This window comes from Castor canadensis, chromosome 3 (assembly GCF_047511655.1).
Source record: "Castor canadensis chromosome 3, mCasCan1.hap1v2, whole genome shotgun sequence".
NCBI lineage: Eukaryota > Metazoa > Chordata > Mammalia > Rodentia > Castoridae > Castor > Castor canadensis.
The window spans coordinates 121,167,723-121,195,095 of record NC_133388.1 but is presented as its reverse complement, the minus strand read 5'-3'; the positions used below and the strand labels follow the sequence as shown (position 1 = coordinate 121,195,095).

At 33.8% G+C, this 27,373-nt stretch overlaps 1 protein-coding gene across 12 annotated transcripts in view; it reads left to right on the top strand.

Moving 5' to 3' along the window:
- Cspp1 (centrosome and spindle pole associated protein 1) overlaps positions 1 to 27,373 on the top strand; it is a 136,864-nt gene that overhangs the window by 65,518 nt on the left and 43,973 nt on the right. For 9 of the 12 annotated variants that reach the window (XM_074068567.1, XM_074068568.1, XM_074068570.1 and 6 more), the window contains 8 exons: positions 1,492 to 1,585; positions 2,502 to 2,559; positions 3,060 to 3,101; positions 4,369 to 4,577; positions 7,335 to 7,456; positions 8,289 to 8,367; positions 23,658 to 23,787; positions 25,579 to 25,726. In XM_074068567.1, coding sequence (XP_073924668.1) covers positions 1,492 to 1,585; positions 2,502 to 2,559; positions 3,060 to 3,101; positions 4,369 to 4,577; positions 7,335 to 7,456; positions 8,289 to 8,367; positions 23,658 to 23,787; positions 25,579 to 25,726 — 882 coding nt within the window. The remainder of the gene's footprint in view (positions 1 to 1,491; positions 1,586 to 2,501; positions 2,560 to 3,059; positions 3,102 to 4,368; positions 4,578 to 7,334; positions 7,457 to 8,288; positions 8,368 to 23,657; positions 23,788 to 25,578; positions 25,727 to 27,373) is intronic. The other 3 variants (XM_074068573.1, XM_074068575.1, XM_074068566.1) reach the window with 1 other exon arrangement.

The window sequence follows — 27,373 nt, the reverse complement described above, 5'->3', positions numbered from 1 at the left end:
TCTGTTCAGTTTATGTATCCTTTTTATGTATCCACAACTGAATGGAATTTCAGTTTGTGAGTGTACATACTAGGACACAGCAAAGTTGAAAGTATATGCTTACTTTTGGATCTTTGTTCCACAGCTTTGAGCAATTCAATTTTAGCCTTCTAAAGTTTTGATCTTTCCTTACTTTAGTGTGTGTGTGTGTGTGTGTGTTGCTGGGAATTGACAGCGCCTTGCAAATGCTAAGCAAGCGATTTAGCACTGAGCTACACATGTAGCCCCTCTTTACTTACCTCCTGGCTTTACTCAGTTTCCTGGCTCTGTTTGGGGTTTCTTTCCCTGTGCACATATTCTAGAAATCCCAGTTTGGGCAGAAACTGGGATGATTATAGTGCTTACCTAATTTATTTGTCTTCTTTCAGGCATTACAATCTTGGGCTACCTGTTGTCTGGAGTCTAGTTATTTTAAGTATCTTGCTCAGTGGGAGTTAAGTCCTATTTTTGTTTTTCCATCATGGTCAGAAGTAGAATGGAAGTCTATGTTGGTTATAAACATTGCTATTAGCTATAATATAATTCATGTTCCTCCTCTGGGGGCTTCATTGTTAGTGACATTTATGCTTACTGAGAAAACTGAGATGCTTTGTACCCAACTAACAGTTGGGAGACCAATAATTAAGACAAAGGACAAATTACTGGTTCAGTTGCATTTTGATATCCTATGATTTATGTACTGTTTAGATTGTGCATTTCTAGATTTAGAGCTTATTTTTGGCACTAACTTATGCAATAATAATAATCTTGCCTGGATCCAAAAGCTTTACTCAATTGGATTTTGACATAAGTGATACCAGGGTGAGAGGTTTATATATATATTTTTTCTGCATTATTGAGGTAGCTATTGACATATTTTTCATAGGCTGCCAGTGTGATTTGTGTTGTATTTTAAGACAGTTAATCTTAAGTGTGCTTGGGTGTACTGAAATAGGGTGAAGGGAATTGGGGAGAGTAGTTAGGATGTTATTGCTACAATCCAAGTGAAATGCAGAAATGATGTATTCAAGGTTACTGATTCTCAGATAGGTGGGTCCTCATATAAGTGAACAATGGCAGATAAATAAGCAGTTATAGTGAGGTGTTGAGACTCCATTATGGGGGCCATTGGAAGAAAACAAAGAGGTGGTTGGTTTCGAGAGGTCCATTTTGGATGGACACTTATTAAATTTAAGAAGTTTATAGAACGTATTAAGTGAAAATATTAACCAGATTCTTGGAAAAATGGGGATGGGGATTAGAACATTCTGTGATTTAGGAAAGCTTTTGATTAAAGGTAGACTGCGGAATTACTAATGTGTATTACTTTCGACACATGATAGGAACCTTCTATATTTCTTGCATGTTCAATAATTATTCTGATATAATTAAAGTGAAGTTTTAAAACTTGAGTATTAGTTGTATGTGCTGCATAAGAGTTTAAGACTGCATTTGTTTCTTACTGTTCTCCAGGAGGTGAAGATCGAGAACTTATTCAGAAAAGGAAAGAGAAATACAGACTAGAGCTATTGGAACAAATGGCTGAGCAGCAGAAAAACAAGAGACGGTAATGAAAGGTTTGCATTTAACACAAATGTTTTGATTTGAAATACACTTATATAAAGTGACATGATGAGGAAATATAAGGATGCTTTTCCTAATAAGATATTTTTGATTTGTAAATCATATTTCAGTTGCTAATCAGCAAGTTGTCAATCAGCAAGGAAATCAATAATGTATACGTTCTACACTAGGTTTTCTAGTTCCTTCATTAACTTGCTTGGGTTTTGGTTTAGAGTAGCAAAGTTGCCCAAATGCCCATTAGACTATTCCTTATAACAAGTCTAAGAACATCTTTATCTTCCTCAAGCTGAAGTGATAGGCATACACATGTATGTGTGGTATGATAGAATCACATGGTATCACATTGTCTATACCTCGCAGTGTTTATGATCTTTCTTACAGAAATATCTGTGAAATGTTACAGTTTGAAATTAAGTATAGAGATCTTGATTGTAGGGAATTTGATACGTATCTTTTTGTTTTACTTTTCCACACCTAAGAAGAACCTACTATTTCCTATTTGATATTAGCTATCATTTTTCTTAAAAATTCTTATTAAAAGTATGGTAGTTATATTTAAAAATTTTAACCTTTTTGTGAACTAAAAAAATATATGTATCCTAAACGAAGTTGTTTCATAAAAGATTTTAGTTTTATATTTTATTCTGTGTGGTCTTTGAAGTACCCTTCATAGTGGTTTTGAGATACTTATTCTAGCTCACCTATATGAAGTTTTAGTTTGCTGTGCACTGTCAGAAAATTTGGTATTTAATATTGTTTAAGGCTTCATTGTCAGTTTAAGGAACTGTTTATATTTGGAGATGAATTGCATAGACTTGTGCAGGTTTTTCCAACAAGAGTTATACTTTTGATAGAGTTTCCTATAACTGTTTAATACCTTAAACTTTAATTTTGTTTAGAGAAAAAGACTTGGAACTCACAGTTGCCGCTTCTGGAGTACAAGACCCTGAGAAATCGGTAAGGGTTTCTGGCATCTTTTAATATTTAAGCTTTCATTCAAATAAGCCTCAAATGTGGAACTATAAATCTACTTTGAAATAATAATAATAATAATAATAATAATAATAATAAAATAATAAAATAATAATTAGTTTGAAATAATAAAATGAACTAAATTCAATTTTCATCATGTACAAATTTTAGCTGTTACCTATTGTTTATTTTCCTAAGATAAATTTTTCCTTTTTCATTTGTATGTAACTTTTTAGTTTGTTTTAAATTTGTCCTTTACTTTGATCACATGTACTTTGCCTTAGGAAAGTTATCTCACTTTAATTTACAATTGATGTTAATATATTTCTTCATTATGTCTTAATAATTTTTCTTACATGAGAATGATTTCCACAGAAACTGAAAACTTTGATTCTAGTCTTGTATTTTAGTAATTGTCATTTAATGTACAACTGGAGAGATAATTATCTTGTTTTTACTTTAATTTTGCAATTCTCATCATTAAGTGGAATGAATTACTCACATCATTGCAGTTAAGTAAGGAGGAGGTAACAATTTATTGCTCTTACCATAGTATACATTTTTTGGTAGTTGGCTCTGTAGTATTTATTAAGTTTTTGTTTCATTTTCAATGATGGTTATTATCTTGAATTTCATTAAAAAGTTCAGTCTTTAAAAAAGGATACAGAAAATTCTTAAAATTACACTTATTTTTAACTTTATTATTCACCTGTTAGTAACTTTTGGGTTATCTGTCTTAAAAAGTTTAATACTAGGACTGGGGTTTTAGCTCAGTGATGGAATGTGTGCTTAACATGTACGAGGTCCTGGGTTCAATCTCTAGTACCACCCCACCTCCAAAAAAAAGTTAAGTGGTGCATTAGTATCGCTCCCTATTTGCTTCTGACTGTTCATAGAATAAAACTTTTAGATGAACTTTAGGATAATTCTTGATAAAATACTTTAGGCAGAAAAAAGATAAATTCCAAAGCTAAATATTTTTTCTTCTATCAGTGAAATACCTTTGAAGTAGCTTTCACAATCAGAAACTTCCTTTTATAAACTCGAGCTTTTTAATGTAGTATTTTGGCATGTTAAATTTTGTAAAGTGTCACAGAGCTTTTTATTTATCTTTGAGTTGAAATTCCTAAAAAAGTGTCAAGCTCATTTATGAAAATAAATCGGTAAAAACAATAAACATTATTTTTAAGCTTACTTTTGATGTTTGAATCTTAGTAAAGGATATATAAATTATGTTTTAGAGTAAGGATAAGCAAACTGGCCTGTGGCCAAATCCACCTGCTACTTGTTTTTGTAAATAGATTTTTGTTGCAATATAGCTATCCTCATTCTTTATATATTGTTTATGGCTGCTTTAGCACTATGACTGAGTCGTAGTTGGAAAGAGGCTATATGGCCTTCAAAGGCTACTATATTTACTATCTCTTTACAGAAAATGTTTGCTTACTCTGTTCAACAGAATATTTTGATATTAGAAATGATAATTGAGTAGAAGAGTAGTATAGTGTTGTACTAGAGTAGAAAGAGTACTATATTTAAAATTAATACCTGGCCCTAGTTGTTGCTTGATTATTTGTTAATGGTAAAACTTTAGGTGGCTTATGTACTTCTCCAGGAGCCTCAGCTATACATTTATAAAATAAAAATTAGAGCTTTCAAACCCTTTATAGCTATAAAATTCTATTTTTCTATGCCTTTATGTTAAATACCTGATGGGATAAAAGGTCTTTTAAGGGCCCTTCCACCTTTAAGCTTATTTTATGTAACAAACAGATTTTTTTTTCTTTATTTTAGCCTGATAGACTAAAGCAGTTTAGTATGGCACCAAGACACTGTGAAGAGATGATACCACCTGAAAGACCCAGAGTAGCTTTCCAGACACCTCTCCCTCCTTTATCTGCCCCATCTGTCCCACCCATCCCATCAGTTCACTCCGCCCCTTCTCAAAATGAAGATTTGCACAGTGGACTCAACAGCACGCTTGGTGAAATGGTGCTTCCCAGGTGCATGTTTAAAATGTTTTGTGTTTGGGAATTAGGTAAAGTATTATTATATTTTATGTTTAGAAAGGTATCCTGAAGCAGAAGCTACTGTCCTTCAGAGATTTTGCATAATAGCTTTAACAAATAATTTCTCTTGAAATTTATTTTCATTGTTAGTCTTTTCATTGCTGTTATAAAAGCAAGAGAAATTCTTTTAACATTCTTTTACTGTTTAAATATAATTTATGTTTTTTGAATAAATTACTAAGTAAATTTCAGTATTTATTTTTAGATCAAAATTTCAATATCTTTTAACATAAAAGTTATGCATTGTTTCCAATTTTGTTATTTCCACTTGGCAAACATTGAATTCTTCCTTCAACTTATGCATAAAAAGTTACTAATATTATATTTTCATATGATTTTATTTCAGCTTCTGTTTCTGTTTATTCTTTTTCTCTGATTACACAGGGACTAAGCAACTCAAAAGCCTGGAATAAGAAGCATTGAGATTATAAAACCTGTAACTTAGATATTAAAGATATGATTTCTATAGGTAAAAGGCAACCTGTTATACTAGACTATACATAAAGAAAATCCTGTTAACACTGATATTTTCTCAATCTATACTTTGTTTTTGTAGGACTTGAACTTATTTTTTGCTTATTATTAATGTATTCATTATAAGAATGTATTTTAATCTATAAATGTTTTACTTAACTTTTAAAAACATTGATATTTCTGGGCTGCCTTTCTTTCAATAGGACTTGGTCCTTTATTTACTATTAACATATTGTAGTGTTGTTTATTGTATTTCTCAGGTGCTTTGTTTGATTTCTGTAATGGCTTCCCTACTCAAAAGATTGGGAGGGACTGGAATTACATGGGATTTATTGTAATTGTAATATTAGATTAGGGATTGAAATGGTTGGTTTTGCTGTCTGGAATTTGGGTTCTCTGTGCCTTTGTTGAACTTCACAATGGAATAGTAATATTTTTCTTGTTTGTAATTACAGGGTTGTTTTGAAGTTTAAATATTATACAAATCTATAAAATTTAGGATTTAAGGATGACTGCTTTTCAACTTCTTTGTTGATACATCGTTTTTTTCTTCAAAATTTTTAATTGATACAATATTTGTATATTCGATGTAGTGAAGAGTATGGCAGTTTAGGATATACACACAATGTGTACTGATCAGGGTAATTTTAATTTCCCCCAAACATTTATCATTGCATATAAATGGAAACTTTACATTCTTCTAGTTGGGTTTTTGTTGTTCTTTTTTTTGTGGTTTTGGGGCTTGAACTCAGGGCCTACACCTAAGCCACTCCACCGGCCCTTTTTTTGTGGTGGGTTTTTTTGAGATAGGTCTCATGAACTATTTGCCTGGGCTGTTTTGAACCGTGATCCTCCTGATTTCTGCCTCCCAAGTAGCTAGGATTACAGACATGAGCCACTGTGCTCTACTTCTTGTTGTTTTTCTTGGTGTATCTTTGAAGTGAGGATAGTAAGAATATGCATACTAAGTGACTCATAAATGTGAAAAAATATTCACTACTGAAGGGAACTCTATTGCCTTCTTAGCTTTTCAGAATCTAATTTAGAGTTTACAATAAGGGAGTGAGTATCTGTTAAGACACAGTCAAACGTGAAAATATCCTAGAATGCTCTTGTCTCCTTTTGTTTATTTAAAGTAGTTTGCCAGTTTTGTTATTGGAAAATACTGTATTGGTGGAAATGCAGAGCTATGTTCTAATCAGTAATGAAATGCTGAAGTAGGAGTTTTTATAAGTTTCAAAATTTAAAAAATATTAAACGTGAAGACTATACTGTTTTTTTTTTTTTTTTTGGTGATATTCGGGTTTGAACTTAGGGCTTTGTGCTTGGTAGGCAGGCACCCTACCACTTGAGCCATGCCCAGCCCTTTTTTGCTTTAGTTATTTTTGAGATAGGGTCTCACTTTTTGCCCTAGCTGGCCTGGACCACCATCCTCCTATTTATGCTTCTTGAAGTAGCTAGGATGACAGGCACATAGCATTGCACCCAGCTATTAAAAACTTTTTGCCCTGGCTGGCCTCAAACTACAATCCTCATATTCTCTACCTCTTCAGTAGCCAGGATTACAGCCACAGGCATCTGGGTACTGTTGACTTTAAGTAATTTTTATTTCCCATTATGGTTAATTTCCTGTGAAAGAGCAATACATTTTACAGATTAAAAAATACAACCTTTTCCCCACAGTGAATCATTTATAATCATGCAGTTTTATAGGTTTTTGCTTTTCTTCCTGGACTGTCCTTCCTTTGTCTGTTACTAGTTCACACTAATAATTTGGCTCAAGTATTTCTTCCTCTGGAAAGTCTTCAAGCTTTCATCCTTTCTCTTATGAGATTTAAATGTTGGCTGCCCTGTATTCCTATAGTACTCTGCATGTTCTTGTTTTATTTCATTTACTATTCTTGGTTGTAATTGCTTATTTCTGATCTATTCCTTAGGGAGAGGGACCACATCTATTTTTGTTTGATACTGGCACACGATAACTATTGAATATTAATTGATTGAATGTTTACTTATTTTGTATGTGTTATACCCCAAACTGTGAAGTTTTATGCTGTATTTGCTTTTTGATTTATAATTTTTGAACAACAATTAGAATAAGATTGTGGCTTTTTCTAAACTAGCAATTAGAGTTTTAGTAATATTTTTTCAGAATATCTTGATTAAACAGTTTATAATGAAATACTACAAGAATTTTCTATTTTTCCTTTGATATAGGGTTGCACCTCTGCCTCCACCTCCCCTACTACCACCTTTGGCTACTAACTATCGAACTCCTTATGATGATGCATACTACTTTTATGGTACCAGAAACACTTTGGATCCCAGTCTTGCTTATTGTAAGTATCTGTAGGGTAATCACCTTTTTCTAGTGGTTTAATATGAACACTTGGTTTCATACTAGCAAAAATATGTTTTCAATATATTTAAAAAGTTTTATTTAAGTATTATATACTTAATGATTTAATAAACTCAGTACGGTATCAGTGTGTTTTTGTTACAATAACAATACCTATTCTATAAAGAATGCAGAATTTTCTTAGGTCACAGTTTTGGAAGCCTACAGCCCAACTAACATATATAGGCTCTGGGCTGCATGACATCATGGCTAGAGCCTGTGTGTACCTCTGTGTAATCTCTGTCACTCTCCTTATAAAGCCATCAGAATGTAATCATTGGGCTTGAATCTTAATAAACATAATTTACTGTAATCACTTCTTAAAGGCTCCATCTCTAAATTCTGTAGTCAGAATAAGTTTGTTCTCTTAAATCTGTTAATGTAAGACTTTGTGTGTTTAACTCCTGTGTAAGTTCTGGGGAACAAACCATATTTAAACCATAGCAAAACCCAGCTATAGGGTGAGGCAGAAGGATCACGAATTTGAGGTCAACATGGGCTACATAGCAAGTTCTTGGCCAGCCTGGACTACATAAAGAGACCCTGCTAAAATGAAACAAAATCACAGAGGTTATATTTCATTGTATTTCCTTTTCATTTAGAGTTAAGAAACAACTATTTTGTATATTCTTGTGATGTTCTTTGCTAACTGTTATCCTAGAAGTTTATATTGATGCTTTTCTTGAGGAAACATTTTCATCCTGTGCTGTTTTTCTTTAGAATAAAGTGTCATTAAATGGGTATGCTGAAATAAGTTTTTTTTTCCTTTTAAGATGGTTCAGGAATGATGGGAGTACAGCCTGCAGCTTATGTTAGTGCCCCTCTCAGCCACCATCCAGCACAACCTAGTGTGTAAGTCATTAGTTAAAAAGATTTTTAAAAAGTTTTATAACCTACTTTTTAAATTGTGTTAAAATATGTGTAACAAAATTTTCTACCATAATAATTTTTAAGTGTACTGTTCTAGGGGTATTTAATGCATTCATAATGTTATATAGCCATTTCCCAAACTCTTTTCATCTTGTAATCTGAAACTCTTCTTATTAAGCTCTAGTGGTATAACTCCCCCATTTCCCTTCCCTCATGTTCTGTCTCTGTGATTTTGACTATTCTATAAATACCTTACAGAGTAAGCAGACAGTTTTTGTCTTTCTGTGACTGGCTTACTTTACTTAGCATAGTATCTTAATTTTTCAACTGTGTTATAACATGCTTCAGGATTTCTTTAAAAATGAATTATATATGTATTTTATGTAAATACTATAAATTATGCTTATTCATTCATCCACTGATAGACACTTGAGTTGCTTCAACATTTTAGCTGTTATGAATAATGCTGTATTAGCATGAGTGTGCAGATATCTCTCTAAGGTGCTGTTTTCAGTACTTTGTGTATATCCACAAATGAAATTGCTAGGTTCATTTGGTAATTTTTTTAAAAACATTTTTTGAGGAACTGCTATTCTGTTTTCTACAGTGGCTGTACCATTTTGCATTCTGCTGACAGGCCACAGGGATTCCATTGTCTTCACAGCCTTGCCAGCACTTGATATTTTTCTGTTATTTTGGGATTGGATCTAGGTCCTCTCAAATGCTAAGCAAGCACAGCTCCAGCTCTCATTTTAGTTTGATTTGCATTTGTGTTATGATTAATGATATTGAACATCTTTTCATGCTTATTGGCTATTTATGTATCTTCTTTGAAGAAATGTTTATTCACATCCTTTGCTAATTTTTAATCAGAGTATTTGTGGGTTTTTTTGTTGTTAAATTGTAGTTCTTTATTTTATACTCTGGATATTAAGACTTTCTTAGGTATATGATTTGCAAATATTTTCTTATACTTTGTGGATCACTTTGTTTTACTATGTTGATGTTTTGTCTTTTGAATGTGCTTTTTTTTTTTTTCTGGTACTGGGGTTTGACTCAGGGCCTCACACTTGCTAGGCAGGTGCTCTACCACTTGAGACATTCCACCATCCCTTTCAAGATATTATAATGCACAAAATTAAAAAAAAATTTTGAAGTTCAGTTTGTCCTTTTTTTATTGCTTTTGTCTGTGCCTGTTGTTGGTGTCATATCTAAGAAATCATTGCCAAATCCAATGTTGGGAAGATTTTCCCTGTGTTTTCTTCTACATGTTTTTATTTTAGTTCTTACTTTATATTCTTTTACTAATTTTGAGTTTTTTGTATATGGTTTTTATATTATTTAGAGAACATTTTAATATATATTTTCAGATATATATTTAAAATTAAAAATTAATTCAAGCCATGTTCGGGCAAAAGAAGAAAAAGGAAGAATTTAAAGTGAGACCACTTCTGTTCTGGTCTCTAGAATCACAGTCAGCTTATTATAACTTTTATTTTGGAAGAAAAGATGTAAACGTTTCTTTCAACCTTCAAAAGGCAAGTGTAGCCACTTATAACAACAGAATGGCAGGAATAGAGTAGGGAAGGAAAGAGATGAAAAGGCTGAGAGGGAAATGACTTCACAACTAAAATTAACAATATTACTGTTCCAGAAAGGGACTGTGAAAAGGATATGGTGGACTGAAATCTTTTTGTCAAGTAATGATTCAATTTTTAAGTTATTCTCTTATTCTTTTTTAGGGGTATGGGTGGGTGGGGGGGTTGTTAAGTCTAATTTGGAAATGTTGACCCTTTGTTAATAAGAGTCAACAGGAAATACAGGATCCTTTCCTTCCCTGGCCTGCCTCCACTGAAGCTACCTCCACCACCTTCCTGACTGGATGCTAGAAGAATCCTCTGTGTGTACAGACTCAGCATGACAGGACAGCCTCATTTTGTGATTGTTGGGATTGTTTATGTGGAATATCTCTAAAATGTTTTTCAGCTGTTTTGCAAACATGGCTCAGTACACTCCCCTCTTTGCCTTTACAGGGGTATAATAACAACTTCTTCCATGACTATAATATTTTTAAATTTTTCTTGCCATTTGCAGTCTTTAATGGTTTTGTGAATGGTCCGGAAGAACTGCTGGCTCTTAAGGGAGACATCAGTGCTGATTGTACATGCCTGGCTCAGCTGCTTCTCCTTTACTGTTTTGCTCTTTGCTGCCAAGCTTACTAACATTGAATGAAGTTAGGGAAAGAAGGGTTTCTGTTCAGTCATTAATTATTTCTACTTCTGAAATCCAAGTTTAGAAATATTGTATCTTATCTTTAGTAAGTGTTCAAGTTCATTCTTTTATATGTAGCTATCTAGTTTTCACAGTAGCATTTGTTGACGAGACCATTCTTTGCCCTGTTGAGTGGTTATAGCCCCCTTGTGAAAATTATTTGACTATGTATATGAAGGTTTATTTCTGGGCTCTCTATTCTTTTCTCTTGGTCTATATGTCTGTTTTCATTCCAGTACATTTGTTTTTCATTACTGTAGCTTTCACAGTTTTGAAATCAGGAACTATGTGTCTTCCAGCTTTGGTTTTCTTTTACAATATTGTAAAATTTGGGACTCCAAATTTGGCTATTTGGCATCCCTTGAGACTCCATATGAATTTTAGGATGCGTTTTTCTATTTCTGTGAAAAAGGTCATTGGGATCTTGATAGGGACTTGTATTGAATCTGTAGATTGCTTTGAATAGTATTGACAGTTTAATGATTACTGCCTTCTGATCCATTAACATGAGCTGAGGCTCCAGTTTTTCATGTCTTTAATTTCTTTCTGCAATATTTTATATCTTCCCTAATTTCTTTATGCAGTGTTTTGTAGTTTTCATTGTACTGGTCTTTAACTTCTTTGGCTAATTTTTAAATGGTTTTGTTCTTTTTGATGATTTGTAAATGGAATTATTTTTAAATCATCCATTGTTAGTGTATAGACGTGCAGCTGACTTTTGTGTATTGACTTGTACCTGCTGCTTTTGCTGAATTCATTTTTGTGTGTATGGGGTCGAGGGGATAGATCTTAGGGTTGTCTACATATAAGATCATTCATCTATGAACAGAGATGATTTGACTTCTTCCTTTCCAGTTTGGATGCTTTTATTTTTCTTGTTGAATTACTTTGACTTGAAATTCTAGTATTGTTTTGAACAGAAGTGGCAAAAGCAGGCATTCTTGGCCTTGTTTGCTTAGAGGACAGTTTTTCATCATTGAATGTTATATTTGCTATGGTTTCTTTCATATATGGCTATAATTATGTTGAGGTAGTTTCTATTTCCAGTTTGTTAAATTTTGTCAGGCAATTTCTCTGCATCAATCGAAATGGTCATAATAGTGTTTTTCCTTCATTCTGTTAATGTGATACATACACTGATTTACTTTTATATCATCAGTTTTTGTGTCCTAGGAATAAATCTCTCTTGGTTGTGATGTATAATCATTTTAATATGCTGCTGAATTTGATTTCCCAGTATTTTGTGGAAGAATTTTATGTCATTTTTTAAATAAGGGTTATTGTTGTATGTTTCTCTTTTCTTGGTGTCTTTGTCTGGCTTTGGTGTCAGGGTAATGCTGTCCTCATTGAATGTTTCCTCCTTTCAATTTTTTGGAAAGTTTGAGGAGGATTGATGTTAGTTCTTTAAATATTTTAGGTTGATCTATTTAAACCCAGTATTTTGAGGATTGGTCCTCAGTGAAAGGATGGATTAGAATGGTCATCCAGCCAGGCACTGGTGGCTGATGCCTGTAATCCTAGCTACTCAGGAGGCAGAGATCAGGAGGATTGCTGTTCAAAGCCCATCACAAACAAGGTGTAGGCCCTGAGTTCAAACCTCAGTACCACAAAAAAAAAAAAAGATCATCTATCAATAGAGGATGGCAGGGAAGTTCATTTATACTCCTTGCATAAAAAAAGTTTCCACTGATAATGTGAAGCCCCTAGTGCTGGGTCTCCATTTTGTGTTTGAATTTAAACCCTGCCTACATAGGCTAGAAGCCTTCAACCTGAGAAATTAACGTCAGACACCAGCCCCCCCCCAAAACACACCTCTGAGGTTTTTTTTTTGTTCAGTTTTTTCTTGTTGCCAGTGATTGTACATGCTAAACATTCTGTCTGCCACTGAGCTTCATCCCCAACCCTGTTCATATCTATATAGCTATATTTCTGTGTTTGTCTGTCTTATCTATCTGTCTGTCTTTCTGTCTATCTGTCTATCTATCTATCTATCTGTCTATCTATGTGTTTTGCCCCTAGTAAAAAAGTATTTTGCTACTGTAGCCCAGGTGCCTCAAACTTGGAATCTTTCTTTAGCCTCCAGAGTGCAGGGAATATAGTCATTTGCTACTACTGCTGTCCAGAGACTTGATTTCTAATTCAGTTTACTATGTAGTTGCAGGTCTATTCAGATTTTCTTTTTCTTTGTGGTTTAGTTTGTGCAGGTTTTGTGTTTCTAGTAATTTGTCCATTTTATGTAGTTCATGCAGTGTTCAATTTATGTCATTTGATTATCCATGGTATTACCTTTCAATCCTTTCTACTTTTATAACATTAGTAGTTGTACCCTTTCTTTTATTTTTTATTTTAATAGAAGAAGACTGAGAGTCTCTCTTTGATCAGTCTGTTTATGAGCTAGAAGACATTTTTCACAATGTGAGCAGGAAGGATTGAAAGTTACACCATGTGTCCCTGGATGGGCTTGAACCACCAACCTTTCGGTTAACAGCCAAAAGTGCTAACTGATTGTGCCACAGAGGCTCAGATTAGTCTGTTTATTTGTTTCTTTCTTTATGCTGGAAATCAAACCCAGGACTTCCTACATGTTAGTAAATGCTTTACCACTGAGCTGCAACCTTAGCATCTGGTCCATCTAATTAATCATTTGTCAACCTTGTAGATCTTTGTAAAGATCAGACTATTAGTTTCAATGATCTTCTCTGTTGTTTTTCTAGTTTTCATTTCATTGATTTCTGCCTATCTTTTATCCCTCTACTTTCTGCTAGGTTCAGTTTGCTTTTATTTTTCTAATTTCTGGAGGTAGAGAAATAGATTATTGTTTCATTTTCTTTCTTTCTTTTTTAAATGTATGCTTTTACAACTATACATTTTCCTATCAGGAGTACTTTTGCACCATCCTTTAAATTTTGGTATGGTGTCTTTTCATTTTTAATTCATCTGAAAGTACTTCCTAGTTTTTTTTTTTTTTTTTCTTTATTTTTTATGGTGGTACTGGGGTTTGAATTCAAAGCCGCATTGTTGCTAGGCAATTACTCTTTCCCCTTGAGCCATGCTTCTAGCCCTTTTGGTTTAGTTTTTTCAGATAGGGTTTCTAACTTTTGCCACAGACCAGGCTTGGACCTCAGTCCTCCCATCTCTGCCTCCTGCGTAGATGGGATTATAGGTATGAGCCAGCAGGTCCAGCTTGTTTTTCTTTTCCTTTCCTTTTTAAATTAAAAAAAAAAATTTTTGTTTGCTTAATTAAATTAAATTAAATTTGTTTGCTTCTTTCTTTCTTTCTTTTCTTCTTTTCTTCGCAGTACAGGGGTTTCAAATCAGGGTTCATGTTTATTAGGCAGGTGATTGACTTTATTTTGTGATACTGGGGTTTAAACTCAGGGCTTCGTGCTTGCTAGGCAGAAACTGTATCACTTGAGCCATGCTGCTAGCCCTTTTTGCTCTGGATATTTTGGAGATAGGGTCTTGATTTTTGCCCAGGCTGCCTGAACCATGATCCTCCTATTTTATGCTTCTTGCCATAGCTTCTTGGCATAGTGACAGGCACATGCCACTACACCCGGGTTTTTTTTTCCTTTGAGATGGGGGTCTCACAAACTTTTTTGCCTGGACTGGGCTGGAACCACAATCCTCCTGATCTCAGTATCATGTGTAATTTAGGATGACAGGCACATGCCACCACACCCAGATTTTGGTTGAGATGGGATCTTGGTAATATTTTTCCTGGGTTAGCTTTGAACCTTAATCTCCCCATCTCCACCTCCCAAGTATCTGGGATTACAGACATAAGGCACCATGCCCAGTTTCTTTAATTTCTTCATTGACTTATTGATTATTTTGGAATATGCTGTTTAATTGCCACATAATTATGAATTCCCCATATTTCCTTATGTTACTCATGTCTAATAAAATTCCATTGCAGTTGGAGACCATGCTTTGTATGTTTTCAAACAGTCCTTTTTGATTTATTGAGGCTTATTTTGTGACCTAACACGATCTGTTTTGCAGAATGTTTGGTATGCACTTGAGAAGACTGAGTATTTTCCTCTTGTTGAGTAAATTGTTCTGTCAGTACCTCTCAGACCTAGTTGGTGTATACTGTTGGTTATTTCCTTGCTGATCTTCTGTGTTGTTGATATGTCTATTAGAAGTGAGCTAATGAAATCTCCACCATTTGTTTGTTTATTTGCGGTGTTGGGGATCAAATCTTGGACTTGCACATGCTAGGCAAACACTCTGGAACTATTATTTTTAGACTGGGTTGTGGCTCAAGTAGCAGTGTAAGCTCTGAGTTCAGACCCTAGTTGCAACAAAACAGCAACAGAGACTATTATTTTTGAAATATCTGTTTCTCTCTTCAGTTCTGCTAGTTTTTGCTTCCTCTATTTTTGGATTCTATTGTCGTACATGTAAGTATTTATAAGTATTATGTCTTCCTGATGATGACCCTTTTGTCAATATAAAATATTCTTTTTTTTGTCTCTAGTAATAATTTTTACCTTAAAATGTATTTTTTTTCTTCTGTAAATATTGCTCCTCTGGCTCTTTTTTATTTATTGCTTGTATGGCATATAATTTTTCCTTCATTTGTCTGTGTCTTTGAATCTAAAGGGTGTCTCTTTATAAACTATATATAATTGCATTCTGGTTTTTATTTTTGCTTAATTTTTTTTCCCATTCTACCAGTCTTTTGTAATTCCTGTTAAGGCAGGGTTTATGCTTGCCATTATTTTTTCTGTATAGGATAGGGTGTCCCTGTGCAATTCAGGCTGGCCTCAACATCACAATAGTCCTCCTGCCTTAGCCTCCTAAGTGCTGGCGTTAACAGGTGCACATCACCACACCCAACTCATTTTTGTTTTCCTAATCTTCCCATTGTTTCATGTTAAATATTTAATAGCATTAAGCTATAATGCTCTTGTTTCTTTCGGTATAATTTACAGTTTTTTTGTGGATTCCTGAAGATTAAAATTAATATCTTAATTTAAAATATTTGTTTAGATTAGTAACAAATTAATGTGTAGTCTTTTTCTCCAGTATGCCATTCCTTTTCCTTTCATTGATACTATTATTGTCTTACAAATTATATCTTCATGTATTTAATCCTTATCAAGATAGTTTTATAATTTTTGCCTTATATGTTGTCTTTTAAATCAAATAAAGAAGAATAGAGGGGCTGGGGTTGTAGCTCATTGGTTGCCAAGATGTGTGAGGCCCTGAGTTTGATCCCAGCATCAAAAAGTAAAAACTGATGGAGTTACAAACATGAATATATTTATAATATATTTTATATTTACCTATATAGTTACCTTTACTGCTTTTTTATTTCTTCGTTATTTCAATCTGAAGGGCTCTTTATGATATTTGTTTTAGAACAGGTTGAGGACTTCTCTATGCTTTGATTTAACCATGTCTCAATTTCTCTGTCATTTTATTTTTAAATTTTTTTGGTTCTTTTTCTCTGTCATTTTTGAAGGGTAGTTTTGGTGGCCACAGCACTGTGAACATGTCATCCTTCTGTCTTCTGGCCTTCATGGTTTCTGATAAACTGTTGATCTTACTGATGATTCCTTTTATTTGCTGTTTCCAAAATTTTTGCTTGTTTTTATTGTTTATAAGTTTGATTGTGAAATGTGGATCTCCAAGTTTTCTTGCTTGGATTTTGATGAGTTTATCAGAGATGCAGATTAATATTTTTTGTTAAATTTGGGAAATTTTTGTCCATCATTATTCTTTATGTTACTTTTTATGTTTTCTTTCTTTCTGAGACTATATATTAGTACATTAGATGGCGTCCCACAAGGTATCTGAGGCTCTGTTCATTTTTCTTCAGTCTTTTTCTTTCTGTTTTAGAGTGGGTAGTCTCAGTTGACCTGTGTTTTTTTTTTTTTTTTTTGGTACTGGAGTTTGAACTCAGGGCCTTACGCTTGCTAGGCAGCAAGCTCTATCACTTGATCTACTCTGCCAGCCCTGTTTTGTGTGGGTATTTTCAGGATAGGGTCACATGAGCTATTTGCCCGGGGCTGGCTTTGAACCATGATCCTTCTGATCTCTGTCTCCTGAATAGCTAGGATTACAGCTGTGAGCCACTGGCACTGGCTCAATTGACCTGTCTTCAGGTTTACTGATTGAGTCTTCTGCCTGCTCAAATCTGCTATTGAGCCCCTCCAGAGAATTTTTCTTTTCTGTTACACATTTTTTTTTTTTGGTGGAATTGAGGTTTGAACTTAGGACTTAGCACTTGCAAAGCAGGTGCTCTATTTATTGCTTGAGCCACACCTCCAGTCCATTTGCTTTTGTTATTTTGGGTATTTTTGCTTTGGATGGCTTCAAACCACAATCTTTCCGATCCTAGTCTCCCATGTAGCTAGGATTATTTTAAACTCTTATCATTCCTGTTTAGTTCTTTTTTTTTTTTTAAATTCGGTTATTCATATGTGCATACATTGATTGGGCCATTTCTCCCCCTTACCCTCCTCCTGTTTGGTTCTTTAAAAAAAAAACAAAAGTCAACTAGATGTGGTGGCACACGCCTGTAATCTCAACTGAAGTAGGACTGTGAGTTCAAGGTTAGTCTGGTCTACATAGCCAAGTCTTGTCTCAAAAAAATTCTCCTTGATATTTTTTATTTCATGAATATTGTTCTCATAATTTAATTCTTTATACATCATTTTCTTTAGTTCTTTCAACAGATTTCTAATAGCTATTTAAACATCTTTGTTGAGTGAGCCCAATGCCTGGAATTTTTCAGGAATTGACTGCTTTTTCCCCTATGTATGGCCCATTCTTCCTTGTTTTTTTGCAAGCCTCATGATTTTCTTATGGAAAACTGGACACTTAGAAAGCACAGCATGGCAACTAAGAAAATCACATTCTTTTCCCTCCCCTTGACCTATTGTTATTGCTGGGTTTTTTGTTGTTGTTGTTGGTGGTGGTGTTTTTTAAGTCCTTCTGTGACTAATTCTATAAAGTCTGTATCATATGTGGTCTTTAAGTCTCTGTTAGGTGGACTGAGACTTTTTTAAAGGTCTCAGCCAAAAAAATTGTCAGTCTTTGTCAAGGGGATCTGGGTGTGTGTGTTGGCGCATGCTTTCAGTATTCAAGCAGTTTACATCTTTGCTTGAGTCTTCATTTTCTATCTGCACAGAGCCTCAGTTCCAGCCAGAGGAGAGGTTAGAGTATTCTTAGAGCTCTCCTGAGCATTGCATAAGAGCACTTTCATGTGGCTTTCTAGTTTCCCAGAAATATGCTAAAGCTTTTTAAACTCCTATAGAGACTCCACCTCCCAGATTTTTCTTTTAATTTAACCAGTCAGCTTTTTGGTTGTTTGAAGTATAACATTGCCCTGGACAGCTGTGATGTTAAACACTTGTTGCTGATTGCTTTCTAGAAACTCCTTGGGATAGTGAGTTTTAAGTATGGATGAATAAAGTCAGGCATTTCCAGGGAGCTTCCAGGTGGGTCAAACAGTGACATTTTTCTAGCGTTTGGGCTTTATGGGATGCTCCAAACCTATTGTACCTCTGTGGATGCTAAGGTATTAGTTTTCACAGCAACCATCTTTGGCACTGTTGGAATTTAGTGCTACAGTAGAGCTTGGGAGAAGTTGAAGAGGGAAAGGCAAGTTCATATACAAAAAAGTTTACTGCTATTACTGAAAATCAGCTCCCCATACCCCTTTCTAAAGAATTAAAAAGGAATTATTGCAGGTCTTTCATTAATTTCCAGATGTTTTAATCAGTTTGGGCTGATATAACAAAATATCATAGTGTAGGTGGCTTGAACAACAGAAATTTATTTCTTACAGTTTTGTAGTCTTATAAGTCCAAGATCTAGGTGGTTCAGGTTTGGTTCTTGAGGCGATCCTCTGTCTGACTTGCAGACAGCTCTGTCTTCCTGCTGTAAGCAGGCACATAAAGACAGTGAGCTTTCTGGTCTCTTCTTACGCATGCAGTAATCCCATTTAAAGCTCATTACGTACCAGAAGTCCATCTCCAAATACTATCACATTGGTGATTATAACTTTAATGTGTGGATTGTTAAGGGGACACAGTTTAGACCCACAGCATCAGAATTTGAAAACTATAAGTATTTTGACTTTTTTAAATGATACTCTCTTTGCTTTAATGGAGTAACAAAATTTCAAGGTTCTAGCTTTCCTTTCAAGGTTCTTGCACACAAGGTGCTTTCTGTAAGTGAGTTTTAGAATGTTTTCATTCCCTTCATGCCTGTTTGCAGTTAATCTTGAATCCCATTGCCAGCATCATTGTTTAAGTACTTTTTAATTAAATTCCTTGGAATGCTAGAAGTCTGAATTTATAAGTCAAATAACTGAGTAACCAGCTAAATTTTGTTATTAACCAGTTACTTTTAAATGAGCCTATTTGTTTCTGAACATTTTAGCCTAGTTAGTGGTAGAAGGAACCTGGAATCCTGTTAGGTACTTTTGTTCTCAAAATATCTTCTTTATATATGCTTTAGTATTTTAGCATAATTTAATCTTTATTATTTGGAAGGATGGTAAAGATTTTGATTATATTTTAGTCTTTGATAAGTATGGGTATAATATATTTTTAGAGTAACCACTAATAGTAGAAGAATGGAAAGTATAAATTACCAAAGTAATTGAGGAAAAAATTTCAGAAAGGAAGAAGGAACTATAGCAAAATTGAGAAATTGTTTCTTTTAGTAACTGTCTGATCTTTTTCAGTTTTGGAGATGGAATGGCTAAAGAACTTGCTTAACTAAAAAAGGAGAGGAAAAGAGAAACATAGAGAGGTCTAAGGTACCTACTTAACCTGACTATCCAAACTAAAATGACAAATTTATATTTGACGTCAGTAAATGCTTAAGTGTCTGGTTCAAAGAGAAAGTTTGTTATGCTCAGTAGAAAAACACAGTGCAACTACATGTTACTTGTAAGACATATTTAAATGATATAGAAAAGTTGAAAGTGAAGGGGTGGAGACATACTAGGAACATAGGAGTTCAAATGAAGTTTGTTTTTAGTATGTGATCAAATGAAATTATTTTTTAGGCATACAGCTTTGTTTGAAGTTAAAAAGTGTCCTTTTTAAAGAGCAGAGGCTCATTTTTTTAGCAGGATGAACTACAAAAATGTAGTCACATGATCTCAAAATATATACAGCAAAATTTAAAAGGACTATAGGGAGTTTGTAGACAAGTACAAAATTGTAATGTAAAGTGTTATCACTTCTTCTATAGGTGATAGATGAAACAGACAAAAAGTAAGGTAATAGAAAATTCATTTAACATAATTAACAAGATTATTCCAGTGGAAATGTACAGAAAGATACTGCAAACTTCAGAATATCTGTTTTTTAAGCCTCATAGGGATATTTCTAAAATTAAACACACTATAGTTTTTCAAGTAAGTCAATAAATTTCAGTAGTTGGCTCCACTATGAACCATTTAAACTAGAAAGCTATTTAAAAAATAATTTTTTTCATATGTTAGAAATTAGAAAACAGAAGAAATTAGAAAATGCGTACATGAGCTGAAGATTAAGTAATGATCATGAAGCTAAAGGGTGAGAAAAAAACCAGTGAAACCCAGAGAAGCAAGGTAAAAGATAGAAATTAATTAAATATAAATTTAGATATATAATTAAAAGATCAGAAGGTCTAAAATGTGTTCATTGAAAGGCTAATAAATAGTTCTCTACTGAGGTTGATCTAGAAAAAAAATGAGAAAAAGGTATAAATAAGAAATATTAGGAATGAAAAAGGAACCATCACTATAGATGTAGTAAACCTTAACAAGATAATAGAGATATATTATGACAATTTTATGCCAAAGAATTTGAAAATGTAGAAGAAAAATTTCTCTGAAAAATGTAACTTAACAATACTGATTCAAAGAGATATAGAAAACCTAAATAATAACCAAACTTAAAAAAATTGAGTCAGAAGTTTCAGATCTTGCCACAAAATGAATATCAGGTCTATACGACTGATGAATTCTATCACTCATTTAAGGAAAAATTAAATCAAGTATTACACAAACAAATACAGAACTATTAAGAGATTGTCATAATTTTGATACTCGAACCTTGACAAAGCTGTGTGAAATGGGAAATTACAAGTCAGTATCACTTGAAAAACAGAATCATAAAACTATACCTTTTAATATAAGAAGGGATTAAACTATTCAAAATGGAATTACTTTGGAATGTAGGATGATTAATATAGTAGAGCATATCAAGAGTATGGACCTTGAAGCCAGATTGCCTAGTTTTGTTTTTTGGGTTTTTTTTTGTTTGATGGTACTGGGGTTTGATTGTAGGATCTTGTGCTAAGCAATACTGTTAATACTGTTAGTCCTTTTTTTTTTCCCCTTTTAGTTTAGTTTAATTTAGTTTTCAGGTAGAGTCTGGCTTTTGTCTGGAGTTGGCCTCAGACCTTGATCCTCCTACTATCTCTGCCTCACAGTTGCAGGGATTATGGAGGCACCATTACTTATCTGACTTGTTGAGATAGGGCTCAGTAACTTTTTTGTTTGGTCTGGACTTGAACTATGATCCTCCCATCCCTATGAGTAGTTGGGATTATAGTCATACACCACCACCCATCTCAGATTGCCTTGATTTGTATCCTGGTTTTAGTACTCATTTACTTGAAGTGTATTTCTTTACTTCTGTTCCTTATCAATCAGTTGTCATAAAAATGGTATCAACTCATAGGAGCATTATGAGAATTGAATGAACTAAAATATCTAAATTGTCTAGAATAGTGTCTGGTATATACTAATTGGTGTTAGATATAGTCAATGTTATTCTAAAGTTAATTATAGTAATATATTAACAGTAAACACGAAAGCTATATGATCATTTCAATTGATACAGAAAAACCATTAATAAAGTTCAGTATCCATTAATGATTACAAACTTAACGTAGGTTGGAGAACACGAAAAACTGTTTTAATGGTGATACTTTTAAAACATTGTTTTTGAGATTGTTCTTACTGCCCACCACTTCTTTTTAGGGCCTGATAATTTCAGCAAGGCCATAAATGAAAGAAAGGAGCAAAGCGATAGCACTAATATTATTTGTAAAAGAAAATAAAAATATTAGAATTAATAAGAGTTGTAGTCTAATTAGTGAATACAAAAATCAATATAAAAATAGTTGCAGGAAATGGGAGTTTCTTTAAAAAACTGAACATAAACTTACCATATAACACTGCAATTCCACTTCTAAGCATATAGTCCAGATAAATAAAAATAGTGAGTATGGTGGTCATGCCTGTAATTCCAGCACTTGGGAGGCTGAGACAGGAGGATCATGTGTTCAAGCTAGCCGGGGCTACACAGTGAGACCCTCTCACACACCCACAAAATATAAAAATATATCTACATACAAAGCCTTGTTTGTAATTATTCATAGCATTATTCATAATAGCCAAAAGTGAAAAGAATTCAAATGTCCATCAGCTTGTGAATGGATAGACAAAATGTTTTATATCTATGCAATACAGTACTATTTAGCAGTAAAAAGGAATGAACTGCTGATACAACATAAATCAACCTCAAAAATATGCTCAGTGAAGGAATTCATTCATAGTGCTTGATTCCATTTATATAAAATGTCCAGAAAGAGCAAATCTATGGAGACAGAAATCATGCTAATTACTTTTTGATTGTCTGGGGCTAGGTATGGGAGTAAAGATTGGTTTGGAATGGGTCTAAGTAATTTTTTTGGTTGTGGAAATGTTCTAAAACTAGATTGTGGTAATTGTTGCACAACTATTGTAAATATGCTAAAAACTCTTGTATTAAAAGTACTTAATACCCCTATCATTTCCTCCCTTCTTTCCATCCTGATTTGATTATATACATCCTTCAATTCTTTTTTCTTTGTGCCAGGGATGAGTTGATACATAAGGTAAAAAGTTTGGGTCCAACTGGACAACAGGGGAGAAGAGAAATAAATCAGTGCTATTTTCTGAACACTGATGGAGTAAAAATAAGAGATTTTATTATGTATGTTTAGACAGAAGGCAAAGAGAAAAAACACTTAAGTTTTAAATATGTAAAACAGAATACTAAGTAATGAAAATTTAATGATGAAAAAACCAATATCAGAGATAAATATATCTGAAGGCTGGCTGAAAATACTGATGAAATCATATGCTACTCTCAATCTTAATAAGAAAAATAGAGCCCATAGCGAGGGGTTGGAGGTAGGAAAGATAATGGGTGAAATAGGCACTGTGAAAATCTGTACACTGCAATTTACAGTGACTGCATTTGGAAACATTGAGTTTACTCAGATAAAACTTTTTAATCTTTGTTCATTTACAAACAGAGTTCCCTAACTCTGAAAAGCATAATGTCAGTTGGGAACTATTTGCTCTGGCTTCCCTCATCTTCCCACTTACTTACTCAAAATTCAGTGTGGCAGTAAACACAAATATACTTGTTTAGCCTAATGAAAGATTATAAATATGTTGGTACACTAAATACACAAAGGAAGTTAATTATTTAGAATGATGGTGCTGTATTTGGTAACCTTTTAAATTTTAACTTATTTGAGATAGTTATACCTTTTACTCTATATTTTATTTTTGAGATGGCCAAAAAAGTAATTTTATTAAGTAAATCATTTATTATGGTAGTGCTTGAGGTACTTCTAATGTGTTAATATTTCTGTATATTCAGGAAATTACCTAAATCCTGTGTACTGCTTGATGACGTATTACAAGGTGTTTTCACTCTATGTAACTGCCAGCTGGGTCAAGAAATAGATCCAGTAAATTTGAAAGTTCCATGGATTGTCAAAGCTGACAATCAGTCCAGAGGGACAGCTTTACAAAGAGGACACTTGCTTAAAGATTCTTCTTTGAGCTATAAAGAAATATACTTCTCTATTTTAAGATGTTTTTATATGTCATGCTTTTTCCTTAGAAAAATCTGTTGGATTTTCTTGTTGAGTTTTATTATTCTTGAATAATAGATAGATTCAATTTAATTATTTGATATTAGGAATGCAGTTGGACAGAGTGAACTGAAAAGTACCAGTGATCGAGTGATGAATCCAGGACTGATTTTTGAAGACAAACCAAAACCTTCCAAACAGTCCCTTCAGTCTTATCAAGAGGCTTTGCAGCAGCAGGTATTTTACTCATTCCTTTAATATCAAACATCTTATTTATAGCACAGTGGTCCCTTAGAACTCAGTGTGGCAGGAAAGGAAAAAAATAAAAATTGAGGTGGACGCATTGGAAGAATAGAACAGGAAGAGTAATTGCCTATGGTAATTGGAAGGGCTTCACATGGTAGTTGGTATTGGAGCTCCAACATGTTGGGTAATGATTAGGTTAGATATTTCTGATATATTCAGGGAATGGAATTGGTGTAGGAGAAGAGAAGGATTGGCTAATAGGGGGCTTTCAATTACATCCTATTATAGATAGCCAAGGGAAGAAACTTGTAAGCCAAGAAAAGTGAAAAGATAGTCAGTGCGAGTAGTTATGGCTTTTAGGAAGATATCTGGCTGTGTTTTGACAAGTGTGAAAGAGAATATGGCAGAGAAATCTTGACACGAACTACTGAAATAGTCTAGCCAGGAAGTAATGAGGCCCTGAACCAGATGTAGAAGCAGGGAGTTCATCCAAAAGACATTTCTGAGGTAACACTGACAGGACTTAGATAAAGGGAATGAGAAAGAACAGAGGGTTTGAAGTGTTCTAGTCCAAGAGCGTAATAAGGCTGCAAATCAATAGGGAGTACACATAGTAGAACATGTGTAGAAGAACATGGGTTCTGTTGTAGTTTGTAATGTTTGAAGAGAGGGTTTTTTTTTTGTTTTTTCAGAGTAACTTAGCAAAAATATGAGTTTCTTCTGGGAGAAAAATCTTGGGACTCTTGGTAGAAATACACATCTAAATTGAAGTATGGTTTCTTTAATGTTCCTCTTGTATTTCTTCATAAAGTACTTTTATTCAAATTTTACATGGGGAAACCTTCTAGGAAGACATTTTAAAAATACAGAATTACCACCATTGTCTTTTGTTTGTGAGAACTTGACAAATAAAAGACTGATTTTTGAAATTTAGGATCTGTTTTTGAATGAGAACATTAAAAACACCACTGACACACTAGATTTTCTAATTCTAGAACTTTTATTTTATTTTTTAAGGTGCTGGGAATTAAACTCAGAACCTTGTCCATGCTAGCCATGCACTGTGTCACTGAGCATATCCTTAGCCCTGGAAGTCTTATTTGATATGTGTGTGTTTCTTTGGCTATATTAGAGTGATAGGGTGCCTAAATTTTCCATGCATGTAGTTTTGAATTTAGAAATGACTTTATAAAATGTAGATTCTTTTCATTCCCTATCCATATATCTCTAGAGAACAATCCTGTGCTTATACTTGGTGATAAGAATGTGTTTATTTTGCATTCTTTCATCAATTGTACTTAAAGTAGCCTAGCATTTCCCTCAAAGCTTTGAACCTTCAATCTCTGTGAATTCTGGCAACAAACTTTGCCCAAGGAGAGAAGGTCTGGTGAGGTAGGGTAGACTTTGCGTCTGGGCAGTTCTAGTGAAAGGATAGATGTACCCTAATGGTCCCATGGAATTGGAGAAGTTAGGGAGGGAATGGCTTGGTTAGAAGTTGGGGGAGTGAGGGAGGAGTTGGTTGAGTCTCAGGTGTCTCTAGTGGATGGAGAGGTTTCTGCTGGCGGGATCTGGGGGAAACAGCAGCTGGTTATTCCAGCCATTAAAGTATGTTTTTAAGTTGAGTGTTCTTTGTGATTTTAAACTTTATAGTGAAGTGTACTGAAACAAAACATCTGCAGAGATTTTTTTTCTAACCAGAAAAATAAAAGCATCTATTATTGCTACCCTCTTACATCAGTATATGTGTCAGTACTTACTGTAAATATATCTTATGTTGTCAAGATTCGGGAAAGAGAAGAAAGAAGGAAGAGAGAACGTGAAGAAAAAGAAGAATATGAAGCTAAATTGGAAACTGAAATGAGAATTTACAACCCTTGGGGGAAAGGTGGAGGTGGCGCTCCTCTCAGGGATGCAAAAGGAAACCTGATAAGTATGCTGTTTCTATGGGCTGGCTTTTAAAACAAACACAATTGTTCTTTAACTTTTTAAAAGACTGAAAGGTAGAAAGAGGTGGGACTCTTAGCCTGTAAAGCAGTAAAGCAAGGTTTCTTAATTCTTTTTTTAGTTTTTTTAATGACTTGCACATCTATAAACTTTTTTTTTGGTGATTCTGGGGTTTGAACTCAGGGCTTTCTGCTTGCAAGGTGGGCCTTCTACCATGACTTGAGCCATGACTCCAGTCTGCAAGGTTTCTTTTGCTTAATGCAAAAGAGGTGTTTTGATTATAAATATAATAGAAGTTAGAAAGCCTTTTTTCTGCAGAGTACTATTCATTTGTTACTACAAGTTTCCCATCTTCTGATGATAGTAACCCAACTGCAGAGAAGAGTTCGTGTTAGTTGGTATTTACCCAAACTAGTACTTAGAATAAATATCTTTATTTTTTAGTAAAAGTAATAAAACTCATGTTACTTATTTTATATTAATAACACATCTTAAAAGTAAACATTTGGGACAGTTGTGAGAAAGGATCTTATGTTTAATTTATATACAGAGTGTACCTGCTCAATGCAAGATCTTGAGAAAAAAGGCTTGATCTCAAAAACTTTCTGCAAGTTGCAGATATGCTTACTTATCTTTTAGTTATGCATTCTCAAAGTTTTTTTCATCTAGTAATCACATAATAAACACTTGAAAAAGGTCCTTTATTCAACTAGTTACATAGTTTCTGACTAGCTTGTAGCTGCGTAAAAGGGGGATAAAGATAATGTGTTTTTGAAAATTGTTTAATTAACAATAAAGGATAATAGAAAAGCATTTTTTAAACTATTAAAAATGAAGGTTTCATGTTTTTTATCATGTGTTATATGTTTTTGTAGGGAAAGGTGAGTGATGAAATCAAAAGATTAATTGATATTGAGTTATTAGAGTTCTTATACCTTTACTCTTTGTAAAATATGCTTTTAAAGATATATTTGAGGCACAGTTAAATTAATAAGATATCTCTTTTTATCTTCACTTCGTGAATGCTTTTCCTTATAGTTTTAGAAGACTAGAACTTTCTTGGTTTTATGTATCTACTGTATTTGTTTTATAATATGTGTATATATATGCATATTTTATGTATGAGATGATTTTAGGTGATGCATAGATGAACATTTCTTTTCGATAGTTGAATGTTTATTTGAGTATATGTAAGAAAATTTATGGGTAGTGCTATAAAATTTTCTTTTAATGTAAAGGTATTACTTAAAGATAGTAATCAAAGACAGTTCATAAAAAGTTCTGTAACTTTTATTCACAGCCACTGAGGTGAAGGCTGGGGCTTTTTATTGATGCTTTAACTCTGGGTTAGGGTAAGGGTTAGGTGGGTTCTTTCCCTTCATTGTGGATTTACTTGCGTGGGCTCTCTTCAATGAGCTGGTCTGTTTGCCCCTTATCGGGGGAGGGTGTAAACAACCTTGAGAGCATTCTGTTTATCTGAATGTTTATCTGTTTATCTGTTTATCTGCCCATGGCAGATTTATGAAGCCATGTATCTCCTTCTCAGAGTGCAGGGCTCATAGTGCTCTCCATGGGGAATGGTATCAACTCACTTATCTATCCCTTTAGGTTCCCAGACCCAACAAGTCCCCCC